General features: G+C 39.0%; 1 protein-coding gene across 1 annotated transcript in view; it reads right to left on the bottom strand.

The window, feature by feature from the left end:
* The window catches only part of galnt1 (UDP-N-acetyl-alpha-D-galactosamine:polypeptide N-acetylgalactosaminyltransferase 1), a 168,144-nt gene that overhangs the window by 29,938 nt on the left and 121,415 nt on the right, over positions 1 to 16,791 (bottom strand). Inside the window, exon 6 of the mRNA XM_017704007.2 lies at positions 1,646 to 1,853. Coding sequence (XP_017559496.1) covers positions 1,646 to 1,853 — 208 coding nt within the window. The remainder of the gene's footprint in view (positions 1 to 1,645; positions 1,854 to 16,791) is intronic.

Raw genomic sequence — 16,791 nt, 5'->3', positions numbered from 1 at the left:
ATTTCTGCAGAACTAGCAACTTTAATTGATCTGAAAAAGTCTGGAAAGCAGGTTTCAATCTTCAGACAGGCGTATAGCTCATACACTACAGGCCAAAGGTATGGAACAGCAAGTTTCATAAATATTTCATGAATTTTCACAAATATTTTCAAGTTAAATCAATTGGCCAACAACTAACATTTTTACTGACATCCAGTTTAACTAAAGAAGTTTTTTTTTTCCAATATGCAATTGGTCTGCACCTGTTTCTCTTCATTTTGTAGTCTCTGCCTTGATGAAAAGCTTGTTTGGATTCCTGTGGGTTATGTTGCCAGTTAACAGCAGTTTCAATTAAAATGTCTCATCTGTTTTTAAGAAAAATAAAGTTCAAAAGTTTTATGAAGATTTAAGTTGCAAATAAACTGTCTTTGTATGGGAGAATCCCCAGTGTTTAATCAAAGGATTAATGATTTCCAGTGAAAATGTACTGTTGTTGGCAACATGCAGAGCTTGAACATGCAGAACGTGCACTCATTTAAAGCATGTATTGTTTTACAATAGCAGAAGCAGCATTTTTTGGAACACACTCAAACAAAACATCTTTCCACCCCTGATTATTATTAGAATTTTAGCTTTTAGCATCAAATAATTGTTAAAAATTAAAAATTAAAAGATATTTCTGTCTATTCTGCTCTTAATCCAGTTGTATGAAATCAAATGTATTCACTGACTGTATACTGAAATAGGAGAGTGATTACTTGTTTTTCCCAGTCAGCATCCAGATTTTGTTTCAAAATGTAGATGTTGGTATTTGATGTTGATGTACAGGTGTTAGTTCTGCTACAGCAGCAAACGTTCAGCAAAATGATGGTTAGCATGAGGCTAACTGTTAAATTCTGGTTAGCCTACTGTGCAATGTGTATCACTGTGCAGAATATGTGAACACCACTTTAATATAATGCAAGCTTGTTCTATAAAAGAAGCCACACATCACAGCAGTAACATGAAAGACTGCACCAATCGCTTGTGAGTGAATCATTGTGAGGGTGTATTTTTGCAGATGCAAAAAAAAGACACTAACTACTGCAGACATTTAGCCAAACTCCTTGTTTTACGTTAAAACATATTACTACATGATATCTGTTGTAAAAAAACCCCACAATTTTCATGTTTGCTTTTACAAAGTTGGTGTTTGCTGCATTATGGGATTTGCAGTGTTTATTTTATTTGCAGTGCTTATCAGTACAGTTTAACAATGCTGCATTGTGGAAGTTGTTTTGTTTACTTGTTTAATGTTGCATTTTAGGGACTGCAGTGTTTACCTGTAAAGTTTAACAGTATTACACAGTAGAAGTTGTAGTGTCTAGCTACAGAAATTAACAGAGCTGGACTGTTGAAGTTGTAATGTTTACAGTTTAACAGTGTTGAATCGTAAGAACTATAGCATTTACCTGTAGAGTGTTGCACTGTCAGAGTTGTAGTACCTACTTGCAAAGTTTTTAAGTGTTGTATTGTGGGAGTTGTAGTGTTTACATTAAGAGTTCACCAATGATGCAACGAGCATGCTATAGAGTTTTCTGTAGAGATTAACAGTCTTGTATTGTGGGAGTAGTAGTGTTTTAAACAAAGTTTAATGGTGCTACACTGTAGACGTTGTAGTGCTTACTTGTCTTGTTTAATGCGAGCGAGCAGCGGTTCCAGCCAGCCTACAGTGCACTCGCAGTGAGCGTCAAGGAATGTGATGACCTGACCAGTGGAGAGGGACGCCCCCTTCAGGCGAGCACGAATTAGACCAGAGCGTTGCTCCATCCGGACAATCCGCACGGGCACCTCCAACTTCCGTACATACTGCTCCAACTGCCGCTTCAGGAAGTCTGCAAGCAAGCATACAGTCAGCAAACAAACAATTTTATAGTTGTCTTAAATGTGTTATATAGGCAAGTATGTACAACCCCAATTCCAATGAAGATGGGATGTTATGTAAAACATAAATAAAAACAGAATATGATGATTTGCAAATCTTTTTCAACCTATATTCAATTGAATACACTACAAAGACAAGATATTCAATGTTCAAACGGATAAACTTTATTGTTTTTTGCATATATTCACTCATTTTGAATTTGATGCCTGCAACACATTCCAACGAAGTTGGGACAGAGGCATGTTTACCACTGTGTTACATCACCTTTCCTTTTAACAGCACTCAATAAGCGTTTTAGCAACTAATTGTTGAAGCTTTGTAGGTGGAATTCTTTCCCATTCTTGCTTGATGTACAACTTCAGTTGTTCAACAGTCTGGGGTCACCGTTGTCGTATTTTGCACTTCATAATGCGCCACACATTTTCAATGGGACACAGGTCTGGACTGCAGGCAGGCCAGTCTAGGACCTGCACTCTTTTACTACGAAGTCACACTGTTGTAACACGTGCAGAATGTGACTTGGCATTGTCTTGCTGAAATAATCAGGGACGTCCCGGAAAAAGATGTTGATTGGATGGTAGCATATGTTGCTCCAAAACCTGTATGTACTTTTCAGCATTAATGGTGCCTTCACAGATGTGCAAGTTACCCATGCCGTGGGCACTAACACACCTCCATACCATCAGAGATGCTGGCTTTTGAACTTTGTGCTGATAACAATCCAGACAGTCCTTTTCCTCTTTGGCCTAGAGGACGCGACGTCCATGATTTCCAAAAACAATTTGAAATGTGGACTCGTCAGACCACAGGACACTTTTCTACTTTGCGTCAGTCCATCTCAGATGAGCTCGGGCCCAGAGAAGCCGGCAGCATTTCTGGGTGTTGTTGATATCTGGCTTTCGCTTTGCATGGCAGAGTTTTAGCTTGCACTTATAGATGGAGTGACGAACTGTGTTCACTGACAATGGTTTTCTGAAGTGTTCCTGAGCCCATGTGGTAATATCCATTACAGAATGATGTGGGTTTTTAATGCAGTGCCGTCTGAGGGATCAAAGGTCACGGGCATTCAATGTTGGTCTTCTGCCTTGCCGCTTACTTGCAGAGATTTCTGCAGATTCTCTGAATATTTTGATGATATTATGGACTGTAGATGATGAAATCCTGAAATTCCTTGTAATTACACGAGAAACATTGTTCTTAAACTGTCTGACTATTTGCTCATGCAGTTGTTCACAAAGTGGTGAACCTCGGTGCTTGTGAACGACGGAGCCTTTCAGGGATGCTCCAATTAATTTCCAATTAAACTGTTCACCTGTGGAATGTTCTAAACAGGTGTTTTTTTGAGCATTTCTCAAGTTTCCCAGTGTTTTGTTGTCCATGTCCCAACTTCTTTGGAACGTGTTGCAGGCATCAAATTCAAGATGATGCAAAAAACAATAAAGTTTATCCATTTGAACATTACATATCTTTTGTAGTGTATTCAATTGAATATACGTTGAAAAGGATATCCAAATGATCATATTCTCTTTTCATTTACGTTTTGCACAATGTCCCAACTTCATTGGAATTGGGGTTGTATATGTAGGAAGACATTTCAAGACTAATCCTAATCCTAACTACATTTACATTTACATTTATCGCATTTGGCTGACGCTCTTATCCAGAGCGACATACAATTTGATCATTTTACACAAGTAGGTGAAGGTAGTGTTAGGAATCTTGCCCAAGGACTCTTATTGGTATAGTGTAGGGTGCTTACCCAGGTGGGGGGTTGAACCCTAGTCTACACCGTAGAAGGCAGAGGTGTTAATCACTACACTACACCAACCACTAGGGTAAGTAATTAAGTAACTAAGTAACTAGGGATTAGCTACAATTATTGTGATTTCACGATACTTCAAAGTTTTCTTCTGATAATATTCATCACAGTATTTACATAACAGCTACAGTATTTAATACAAATACAGTTCTGTGCAAAAGATTAGGTGCCTAAGGCCGAACTATGTTTTGTTGCTTTTCTAACAAAATCAGTATACATCCTCTACATAAAAAAACTGTGTCTGTCTTTTATTCACAATTACTATTTATTTTCTGAATTTAACATATTAGGAAAAACATACAAAACACAAAATGTAGCCTGTGCAAAGGTAATGGCATATTTCATTTTTACTTATATGTTAAAACTAAGGTGGATTTTTTGTTAAAATTAAAATAAGCTGCATTACTAAATGAGGAGGAAAAATACTAAAATATGGGTGTGATGCTGCACGTCACCCTGTAAAGTCTGAAGTAAAAGCTTCTCAGACCACACCATGTCTTTAGTATTAACACACATGCACAAACTCAAAAACATGCTCCAGCTTGATGTTTAACTCTTAAATACAAAATCAACATTATACTGATGAAGATGATAATACTGAAGATGATGATAACAGTAGATAGCAAATTTGAGGACTCTTTCAATGAACTCGCAATGATCAGATTCATCCGCCTGGGGAAGGGGTCTGAAGCACAACCAACATTACAAAATTTTCTTCTGCACATTGCATGAAATTATCAGAAATGTGCTGTGACACGAGACAAGGACTTGCTTATGCCTATCTCCAGTGTATAATACCAGATATGTCAACAGCCTACAGTACAAAAGCCAAAACTGGGCATTTCCATATTTGTAGTGCCAGGTAAAAGGTAATTATTCGGGAACCTTCCAAGGCCTTGGGCCTGACTGAAAGCGACTCTTGCTGACATCATTAAGATATGACGATGGACACTAGCTTTGTTGACCAAATCATCAATAACAATGGGTTCAGTTTTGTTTCTGCATTTCAATAGTTCTGATTTGTAATGATGAATCAGCCATTTTAAATGTAGGTTATCTAATGTCCATATAGTTTACATAAAGCTGTAATTGTTTTGATCAAGTCTTTTGTTAGATGAGGTATACCTCCCACCCTCTCTCTCACTCCCTCTCTCTCTTTCTGCACAAGAGTTGTGTCCATTTTTTCTTTGTTTTAAATCATGTTTACTTTTTATGTTTCTGTAGTCCTAAACACTTTTTTCTTATTAAATTTATAATCTACTTTCAAAATACAATGTGTTGCATTCTCATTTTGGTTTTTGGGGTATACTGCGTCACAAAAATGATAAATTATGTTTTTTTTTATCTCAGTCATGCTGTCTTAAAAACATAAATAAATAAACAAAACATTCCTAAAACATCAGGACATTTTGTGTCATGGAAATGTATAAAACACACACATACACATACATATAAAGGCAATCATTTAGCCATGAAGCCAAAACTACATCTATGCCGTGCAAAAATCCATTCAGTCAACCACAATTTTCCTTCATATCTAGAGGACAATTTTTCACATACAGTAAAGCACAATTAAGAGAGCCTCTCACTGGACAATACAGGCATACGCGTATACAGACACACACACACACACACACACACACACACACACACACACACACACACACACACACACAGCATAGCACAGCTTAGTCAAACAAGGGGTGGGTACACAGCCTGTAACGAAAGACAGTTTGACAGGAGGTACATTTGCTCCTCTCTCACTCTCTCTCTCTCTTTTATTCCTCTCATGCTGAATTGGACCTCTAACAGGTGGAACGAAGTCTTCAGTGTGAAGGATGATCAGGGGGATTTGTCATGCCAATGGTCATGACCCAGAAGTCTAAGAGACAGAAAGAGAGGAAATGGAGAGAGAGTATATTGACAGATTCAATAAGGCTGTAGGACTTACTAACTTTCCTCTCACTCATCTGTCATTTTTGCTGTACTATTATTTTCTGCCAAATGCTTAATAATCATGTGTCATTTTTGCTGTATAGCTAAATACCTAAAATAGTCCCATTTTTGCCATAACCTCACATCCAAATTGTTTTTTTTCCCCACTGAAGGGGGCAGTACACGATACACATCACAATATCTTGGCACAAACAAAATGTGCTAGCAGTGTCACATTTTAAAAAACTGCCATTAAAACTACGAAAACAAAAAAAAGTCTTATTCTTCAGGGTATATTTTAGTTTGAATTCACATGACCAAATCATAAGGCAAATTATACAGCAACTGCATGAAATAAATGCAAATTTTTATTTTATTTATTTATTTTATTTTTTGTAAAAGCTCTCCTCAAATTACCACAAAATGCGTTTTATAATCTACATATATTGCTATAATTTACTGCAGAAAGCCAAAAATCTTAGACGCCTTTTGTATTACTTTAATACAATATTTACAGAGCAGATCACAGAAGATACGCCACCTGTTCACAGTTTATAGCCCAGATTTGTGGAAAAATGGGTTGACATTCAGTAGAAAAAAATTGCGAGTTCAGCTTCTTTTATTATAAGGGTTTAAAATTACATCACCCATCTATCTGACTGGAAAGAAGACAGTTACAGCCTCATATATTTTGGAAACACCAGTGGTTCTAAGGAGTTTAAGACGCTACACAGTTCACATGCTGTTCTGCACACATCCAGTTAAACAGTTCTAATCATGCTCTCTTTGTAATGAAGAATACAGCTGGCCGCTATCCATGATCATGCATTTTGTGGCCATTTCTACTTCCAAGTGAACCCTCCATATCATCATCATCATCATCATCATCATCGTTGACCGCTTAGTCCAGATAGGGTCATGATAGCAGTTGGGAGAGCAGAGAATGCCAGATGACCCTGTCCCCTGCAACTTCTTCCAGCTCATTCCCAACTTGGAGATGTAATCCCTCCAGCGGGTCCTAGGATGACCCAGGGTCTTGTCCTGGTAGGCCATGCCTGGTACACCCCCACCAGGAGGCGTCCAGGGGGCATCCGGATCAGATGCCCGAACCACCTCAGCTGGCTCCTCTCATTGTGGAGTATTACTCTACTCAGAGTTCCTCCTGGATGGCCGAGCTCCTCACCCTTTCGAATAGAGTGTAGCCTGCCACCCTGCGAAGAAAGCTCATTTCCGCAGCTTGTATTCACGATCTCATTCTTTCAATCATTACCCATAGCTCATGACCATAGATGAGGGTCGGGATGTACACCGACCGGTAAACAGAGAGCTTCACCTTGTGGCTCAGCTCCCTCTTAACCACTACAGTCTGGTACAGTGACCGCATTACTGCTGCCGCCTGTCCCAGCCTGCGGTAAATCTCACAATCCCTCTTCCCATTACTCGTGAACAAGACCCCAAGATACTTAAACTCCTCCACCTGGGGCAAGTTCTTTCCCCTTACCTGGAATTGGCATGCCATCTTTTTCCAGGCTAAGACCAAGGACTCAGACTTTGAGGTGCTGATCCGCATACCAACTGCTTCACACGCCGCATACCAACTGCTTCACACGCCAGTCAGCACTGTCGGCATCCATGTGATCCAGGCAAAAGTACAACATTATCTGCAAATAGCAGAGACGCCACCCTCCAGCCTCCAGACATAATGCCCTCCTGACCTCGGCTATGCCTGGACACCCTGTCCATGAATATCATGAACAGGAGTGGAGACAGGGCATAACCCTGCCGGAGTCCAACACTAACACTGAAAGGGTCTGACTTAATGCAGCTCTCACTCCAGGAGTACAAAGATTGAATGGCCTGGAGTACTAGCCCCAGCGCCCCATACTCCCAGAGGACCTCCCACAGGATATCTTGGGGAACATGGTCGTAAGCCTTCTTCAAATCCACAAAACACATGTAGACTGGGTTGGCAAACTCCCATGCCCCCTCTACAACCCATGAGAAGGTGAAAAGCTGGTCCATTGTTCCACAGCCGGGACGGAATCTGCATTGTTCCTCCTCAATCTGAGGTTCAACTATTGGTCGAAGTCTCCTTTCTAGCACCTTGATATAGACTTTCCCAGGGAGGCTGAGCAGTGTGATACCCTGATAGTTGGCCAATCAAGTCCAGTCTGCCAGTCCAAGGGCACTGTTCCTGAGTTCAATGCAATATTGCAGAGGCGCGTCAGCCATGACAGCTCCACAATATCCAGAGCCTTAAGCATCTCCGGACGAATCTCATCCACCCCCGGGGCCTTGCCACTGAAGAGCTTGCCAAATAACTCAGTGACCTCCACCAGTGAAATAGAGCTTGACACGACAGAAGCCACCGGCCCTGACTCCCGTGAGGGAGGCCTGTCTCCCAGATTAAGGAGTTCTTCAAAGTCCTCTGTAAATCGAACAAACACTCAACGAACTCTGAGTAGCAGGTCAAAAACATATGAGGGTTAAGACTAGGTTTTGGTTTGTGATTAAGGTTAGGTATAGGGATAGGTTTTGTGTAATGATATATAATATATAACATATTCTTTATTATCTTTAATAAAATAAAGTCTTGTTTAAGAGACGTATACCATGACCACTCTTTCTAAAAAAAAAAAAACAACACTAGCTACCCAGAACTACTATCTGTGACTGTTCAAAAAGCAGAGTAAAAGGTCATCAATCATGAAGCTACTCATTTGTTGCTATTGTTTGCATTTGTTATCACTAGCTTTAAATAAGAAATCATGTGACCTCCAGAAAACCTACTTTTACAGTTCTGTTGTGCAATTATAAACAGACAAGGATACTTCACCAGGGTTCAGATTAGCAAGCGTACTGTGCTGTACCGCTCTACCCATTAGAACAACAACTATAAGGACTTTTTTGCCAAACAATGCAAAAGCGCAGTAATCTAAAATGTGATTTTAGAAGGTCGAGGGTCAGATATTCAAAGGCATCAAAAACACACAAGCTGTTTGTTTTGAGTTGCAATGAGTGTGAGTGTGGTGTAGCCCTGCAAACTTAAGCCATGGGAAATTCAGAGGGCCTTGACACTAAGACTGTTGGGGTAGTAAAAGCCTGGCAGCATAGCCTCTACCAATGTTAGAGTTTGAAGTGAAAGTTTGACCAAAGTTTTCTTCTTTAGTTTTGCTACAAAGGTACATTTATTTGCATCGCACTTTATACAAAACACTAATATAGCTAACACTCAAGTGGAGCTTATACTGCACCAGTAAGCACTGTACAAACTGGGCAAATCATCACACACGTCTTAAATCCAACTAAGTTGTTGGGCAAAGTATGGCAAACCACAGAGATGAACAAAAGCACAAAGCATATGCAAGACTATTTGAGGTTATGTAAACATTTGACAAGATTTGAGGCAAATGTGTAAAGGTTTAAGAATGCTGTCTGTATGATGCTGATTGGTGTGGTATGAGCTTCCGTTACTTCTAAGCTACATTAGCCTTGCCTCTCCAGCAGCAAACTTTAGACACCAAATATGTTTGGTTAATTTAGAGCAAATGGAACAAAGCAAACTATTGCTTCAAGTCACAGTGTGGTCTGTAGAAAGCCTTTATTCAGTCACACAACAATTTGTTATTGAGGTGTACACACTCGTCCTTAGGTCCGCTGTGGCAGCAGGACTGTTTAAGCTGTCGCTCAGTAAACAGTTTTCACCCTTCAAATGTCTTTCTACTTACAATGAAAGGAAAAATAAAGGCCTTTTATCAGGCTAAGCTAAGAGCTTGACTGGAGGCCTTTATCTCTCCACAGGAGCGACAGCCTATGGCAGAGAAATGAAGGAGAAGAGAGGGAGGGAGAGAGTGACCGAGAGAAGCATTGTTGTCTTGTCATGTACCTATACTGCGTTGAGAAAACAGTTTGTTGTGTCCCGCTGGTCAAATGCGCATGTGTCGGTGACTGGAATGACAATTGAAAGTCACTGTGGGACATGTCAATACGTTTACAAAATCTCTCCAAAAAACAAAACTTAAAATGTAGGTCTTTAGCGACTCCACTTGAAATACATACAATATTGAATGTTCATACAGTGCTCTCATACAGAAGGAGAGAGTGGGGCAACATATTTTGTTTTTTATGTGATCATTTGAAAAGTAACTGTGCAAGACTATTATTTCTTTTTATACAGGCAACCTATAGATTAGAGGTTGAGCTATGCACATGAACGTTACAGCAATTGGCTGTAAATGTATCTTTAGCACTGCCTGTGTGAGGTAACTGGATCAGTTCTGACATTATAGACCTTAACGATGTGTGAATAAGAATTCAATTCAATTATCATACAGCCCTAACAGTAACAAAGATGGTACATATGGCACAAATCACTTGAAATGTGAAAAATGTCTATCTTGAGAAATATGTATCCAATGTGGATACACACACACACACACACACACATCTGGTCAGATAGAATAAACGAGTTATATTCAAGAGGTCTGATAATACGCTCATCTACATGAGGATGTGGGCATGTCCACACGCACAGGGAAACGGACACACACTCGTGCATTGACTTTCATCTACTCTTTTGAAACCACTAATGAGAAAAAGAGAGGTTAAAGCCACACAGGGATCAATATTTGCTTTCCCGATATAAACACTCATGCTGATAACAGAGAACGAATGAGAGAGACAGAGAAAGAGAACGAGAGAGAGAGAGAGAGAGAGAGAGAGAGAGAGAGAGAGAGAGAGAGATTCTGTGTCCTTCACAGTCGCCAGATAGTAGGACAGCTATTCTCAAGAGAGCAGACAATGCCTTACAGATGGCCTTGACTGAAAAATGGGCAACGGTAGAGTCAGAATCCAATGCGGGCGACTAAAAAGACCAGCAACGCGGCAGACCTTGGGGCACTGAGCTGAAAACAATGAGGACTGCAGTGTCTTTGTACATTTTTCAACCATGGGCCATACTATCTGAGCTCCCTGTGAGAGAAGGAATTAGATTTTTTTAAAAACATGCTGTTGTAGAAGCTAGGCCTGTCATGATTATCAAACTTTAATGAATGATTAATTGCTATATAAATTGAAACTAGGGATACACCGATCCAACTTTTTTATTTCTGATACCGATACATAAACTTTGCATATCAGTCGATACCTGATACCGATCCGATACCATTGTTGAATTAATAAACCATTTGCCTCACCATGTTGGAGAGGCTTAAACATTACTAACTTTGTAAAACAAAATATAACAAAGAGGTTCATCAGGTTCATCTTCCAGAGTGACAAAGTGGTTATTGACGACTTGTAGCAGGGTCTTTTTCATTGTTTTAATGCCAGTATCTGCCTCGTCTTCCTTACCCAGGATGCATTTAAGGACGGTGACAGCTGGAATGACATCAGCAGTGGAGGAGGTGGATGAGCTTACTTTCCTAGTTAGCTCTTTAAATGGTGCTAGAACAGTGTTAGTTTTTTTTAGCAAGGCCCACTGGTTAGCAGTCAGTGTCGTGGGCAGGTCATGGTCAGCAATGTAAGCACAAAGGACTCGCTTCTGTTCCAAAAGACCCTCTATCATCAACTAGGGGCTATTCCATCTTGTCTTGATGTCTTGTTTAGGTTGCATTTGCATCTGCAGCTGGATATCATGTAGCCGTGAATATGCGAGTGGAGAATGTTTATAATGTCCCACAATCTGCCTGCCGTTTGCATTGGCATCACTCACACTCCGTTGTGACAATAGTCCCTTGTTAATCACAAGCTGCAATGTATGAGCAAAGCAGCCTAAGCTACAAACTCCCATTTCGTCTATTGCCTTTTTCATGCTGCTAGCATTGTCCCTCAGAATGACGTGCACTTTGTTCAAGAGAATATGTCACTGATCAAGCATTTCCCTGACGGCAGTCGAAATCCATTCGCTGGTGTGTGATCAATGAAAGTTTTTGCTTGGAGCATCGCACTGTGAGACGTAAAACCTGTGTCTAACCAGTGGACAGTTAAGCTTAAACACGTTTGAGCTCCAGATATCTGTCGCGAAGGTCATTACTTTGACATCTCTTAACTGTTCTGATACATGTCCACATGCTTTCTCGTACAGTTCTGGCAGAGTGGTCTTGCAAAAATATTTTCATGATGGTAAATTATACCTTGGTTTCAGGTGTTCAAGCACCTTTCGCTGTTATATTTGTCACTTTCACGCTGTCGGTTGGAAATTTTTCATGTCTTTGCTGTGCATCTGCCAAAGTTAACTTTTTTGTCGTATTGTCTCCTGCTTCTTTTTGTTGGTTCAACTGTAACATTTGGATCTCGGCATGCTCTTTACCATGGTACCTTTGGAGGTGCTTAATTAAACTTAATTACCACCACCCCTTGCAACATTTGTTCTGCAGATATTGCACATTGCCGTGGAACCTGTTGGTGTAGCAAGCGTGAAATACCTACACACAGCTGACTCCTTGGCTCGCTCCATGTTGTTGTTCCTGTTTGTAAGTCAAGTCTACTGGCACGCTGCACACGATCTGCTGATGTATGGCGTATGGTTCCATGGATCTGCCTAATTATCCAATACTCGATCCAGCTAATTTTGTAATATCAGGATCGATATTGGAACGGTGCATCCCTAACTGAAACCCAAACTTCTTAAACTGGCTACATAAACATGCGTAAAAATTAGTCAACAGGAACAGCTTGAGTTAAGAAAAACAAGCATTACGTCGTTGTGTTTGTAGAGACATGCTGTGTCTCTATTAATGCGTTTTTTTACTTGTTTTTTTTTTCAATGCATTTCCAACAACCCAGCAGAAGCAAACACACCCAATTCATATTCTGTTTTTTGTAACAAAAAAACACTGTGAAAGTTAACATCTGTTGAAAACAACAGCGGTGACCTAAAATGGTTGCGATCAGCACAAGTAATGCGTTTTTTTACTTGCTTTTTTTTTCAATGCATTTCCAACAACCCAGCAGAAGCAAACACACCCAATTCATATTCTGTTTTTTGTAACAAAAAAACACTGTGAAAGTTAACATCTGTTGAAAACAGCGGTGACCTAAAATGGTTGCGATCAGCACAAGTAAATGCAATCAGACAATCATGCAATATTTGTGACAGGAGTGTATTGCTCAAATATATAGACATCAAAACGTATTTCAGTATTTGTTTACTTAATCAGGTGTTTGAATAAGAAATGCTGAGTTTTTAATTAAAAAACAAGTAAATAAATAAATAAACTGCATTATCATGCCATTTTTAATTATGTTTTGATTGAACCTGCAGCACAGAACTGCAGAGAATACCAGGACATGAGCAGCTGACAATGCATCTCATTAGAGATGAACTCCAGCGTCAAATTTCATTAAGCAACATGACCTTCCAATGGATTAAATACTGATTTAAAAAATGTTGGACCACAGGACACTTTTCCACTTTGCCTCAGTACATTTTAAATGAGCTCAGACCCAGAGAAGGTGCTGTTGTTTCTGGATCTTCTTTATATACGTTTACTTTTTCGCATGGTAGAATTTGCACTTGCATTTGTGAATGCAGTGACAAACTATGCTTGTAGACTACTACAGAATCATGTCTGTTTTGGGGGGTTTAAATGATTTGCACATCACTGCATTCTGTTTTCATTTATTTTGCACAGCGTCCCAACTTTTTTTGGAATGGGATTGTAATATCAACGTAAAACGTGACAGTTTTGCTTGCATTCAAGATTTATTAAGTATATTATACTAAACTTTACAACAAAAAACGAGTGCCTTAACGTGCACACATTGCCAAAGATGCATTGTTAAAAATATGACTAAGACGTCAACAGTACTGTAGCTGTAACTAGGCTAAATACTCTAGCTGCCTTACCTAGAACTGAAAACTGTAGAAGATATCTCTTTGTTTTCAATGTTACCTTGACAAACTAAAATGCTAGCTAGTCATGCACCAAAGGGAAAAAAAACGTACCTAGAGTCACCACATAAAGCTAAACCACTAACGCTATAGCTATTCTTCAAAATTGCTATAAATGAATATACAGTATTCACATAGGCATTTTAAAATGCATCCTCTGAGCACCATGGATAATATCACCACAATGAATATTCCTTTTAGATTGTATTGTGATTTTGAAATGAACAAAGGGGACATGGTGAGTGCTTAAACGGATAGACTGAATGTCCCCGAAGGTCACAACTCTATGGCATTCACTGTGTGCAGAAGTGTGGTTGTGCGCACATGTGCACATGGCCCTCGGTCAGTGTGTTGTCAGCTGTGTAGTTTGCTGCAGGATGTGTGTGAGTGATGTTTCCAGAGGCCAAGGCAGTGGTGCCCACAAACTCTTCGCACAGGCCCAGAGGAATCATACAGGCCATGTTGGTCATAGTCAGAGACTCTGGCCATACTGAAGAGACAGATGCATGATTGCTCAGTAATCCAACCAGAGGGCATGTTAAATGTTCAGTGTACAGGGGCCTATACCTAGTGGCAGCGCTACTTCTGCTGACTGCTGTTGTGTTTAAAAAAACAACAGCACTGAGCAATACTGATAATATTCAATAGCATGATACAATCAGGTCCATAAATATTTGAATGTTGACAAACGTATTGCTATTTAGCTGTCTACCACAGTTCAGAGGAGCTTATGGCTAATGTAAGTGACAACATTATCAAATTTCTTTCTGAGACTTCAACCCAGGAAAAAAATATTGAAGACACGACCAAAAATGATGCCAAGAAGAAAACGTTATCATTCAATTGAAAATATGACAGCTATATAAAATACAGATCACCCTTGGGGATGCCAATGACCCAAATCCACTTTGTGTGGTATGTAAAGAAAAGCGTCTGAATTAAGCTGTCCAATTAGATATAATATATCCAAGCAAAATCAAAGCACAGGCTAATTATGTAACCCCAGCAGCCCCCACATCCTTCCCTACCCCCGCACCCCACCTAGGCCTGGGCTGATAACTGACATTAGTGCTTTTGTTCTCTTTTATATGCAACATGATTTTTTATATATATATTGCTTTGTTTTATTCAATTATATATTTGTTATAATTATTCTAATCTATGGTCAGTTAAAATGTATACAATAGAAAAAACTGCTTAATTACAGGGTCTACAAAAAGAACATCAACTAACTAAACACTAACATGTTTAAATCGCATAATCGAAAGATTAGAGCACTGATTTTCAGTCTGGCAAAGAAAACTGGCTAATATGCATACGAAACAAAGAAACTCCAGTAAACGATATTTCCTTCCCAGTAGAAAGTAAAATGGACAAGCTTGTCCAAAAGAAGGGTGCCAGTTTGGCAATTTTTTGGTTTCCAACCAAATGAGAATCATTGAATGTTAACAGTATTGCATGCTGTCTGTGCAGAATACAGTCATCATTATAAGCTTATTAGAAGCTAGAAGGTAATTATAATTATATTAATATCAGGAAAAATGTACACTATGCTCACAAGTAGTAATGAATTTGGATCAAGGTGATCTTGCTTACCACAGTAATTCTACAGACAATAAAGGGTTGCCTAAATTTACATTACTGTCCATACTAACCCCCACCAATCTGTCAAAAATTGTGAGCAGTGGTTTGGTCACTGTCAATGAAGTTTGGAAGCCATGCTGTATATCCTGCCATCATAGTTTCAGATGATATTTAAGTTTACATTAAAAAAAGTTAGTGAGCCCATGATTGCTGTAGTGTTTGTACTTTATGCTAAAAGAATGTAACCTGACAGTTTGTTTTGTTCTGACACCAAAGCCATGGCAATAGGGACACCGCTATGTCATGGAATCAACTGTTGGCAATAATATAATGCTTGTTATGTTTCACAAGTTTGCTACATGAATTCAATTGTTTTTAATATCCAATTAAAATATTAATATGACAAAAATAATACCATTTCTACTACAAAACAATATATAAAAAATTAAATATGCCTATTTTATTCAAACTGATTGGTTGAAAAAGAACAGATATATGCTGTCAGAGATATATGAATGATCTTTTCAGTGTGAGTCAGTTTCGGCATTATCAGTGGTCAGTTTCTGATTACCCAAATTCTGAATGTCCCAACTCACCACCAATTCGATCCTTTAATATGAAGTACTAGTTGATACCGAGTCTAATCCAGTCTACTGTTTTCACAGCTGTACAATTTAGGCAAGATATGTGAGGCTGTCAATTCATTCTACAGTAAACTTTCTTCATTTTACTATGTGCATAATGTGTCATTTTGGGCCAATATGTTTTGATACTTTGCTTACTTTTTCAACATTTTACAAGGTGTTTAAGATTTACTTATGATCCAGTTAATATTCTGCATAGTTTTTTCTGAACTGCTTATTTGAAATAAAAAATGTATAGTTTACAAAACATGTATAAAGCATTCACAATTAACACAACATGGACAGTAATTCCAAACAACCAATTCATAGGCTGTGAATACATTCGTGCACAGTAGCCTGTTCTTTTCTCTAGGTTTTATACGAGTTGTTTCTGCAAATGGCAGTTTAACAAGAGAAGCACTGTTTGAAGCCGGTAAAGCAAAACTTTTCTGTGATCATTTCATTTTTTAATTGGTCTTGCAGGAAAAAAAGGAATGGGAGCAGTATTTTCTACATGGTTTTGTTGACATGACCCTCCCTACAAGCAGCAAAAAACATACAAAATAGCTGCATGCTCACATTTGACATGTCGACATTTAGCCAAAAGGTGGTTAGTTTAAACACAATAAGTTTTCATTTTTGACCTTAAAGCAGCTCCTGACTTTAGACATTTAGGCCTAATTCCATTTCATCCTTCGCCCCTACCCTACCACTTTGCCCTTAGCCCTCCGTTTTGAGCATTCATATCTAGGGTTAGGGTGTCCCAATTTTTGTTGAGATGGAGGAATAGGGTGAAGTGTTAGAGCTACATGACCCTCCAAACAGAGATTTTTCAGAGGCTCACTCCAAACGGAGTGTTATGAGAGAAAAAAAAAAAAACAGCGAGATGGCTGCATGAGCATCTACACCCACAAATGTATGTTCTCCAATAAAAAATACGATAACCACTGTTTTAGCTTAGTTTAATGTCGTTTTAATGCATTATGGTCGTTTTCTTCATATCAACCACAAAAAATAGCTGAAAGCACGCTAA

Source organism: Pygocentrus nattereri, chromosome 24, assembly GCF_015220715.1.
Source record: "Pygocentrus nattereri isolate fPygNat1 chromosome 24, fPygNat1.pri, whole genome shotgun sequence".
In the NCBI taxonomy this organism is placed as follows: Eukaryota; Metazoa; Chordata; class Actinopteri; order Characiformes; family Serrasalmidae; genus Pygocentrus; species Pygocentrus nattereri.
This window is presented reverse-complemented; position numbering and strand designations above follow the sequence as displayed.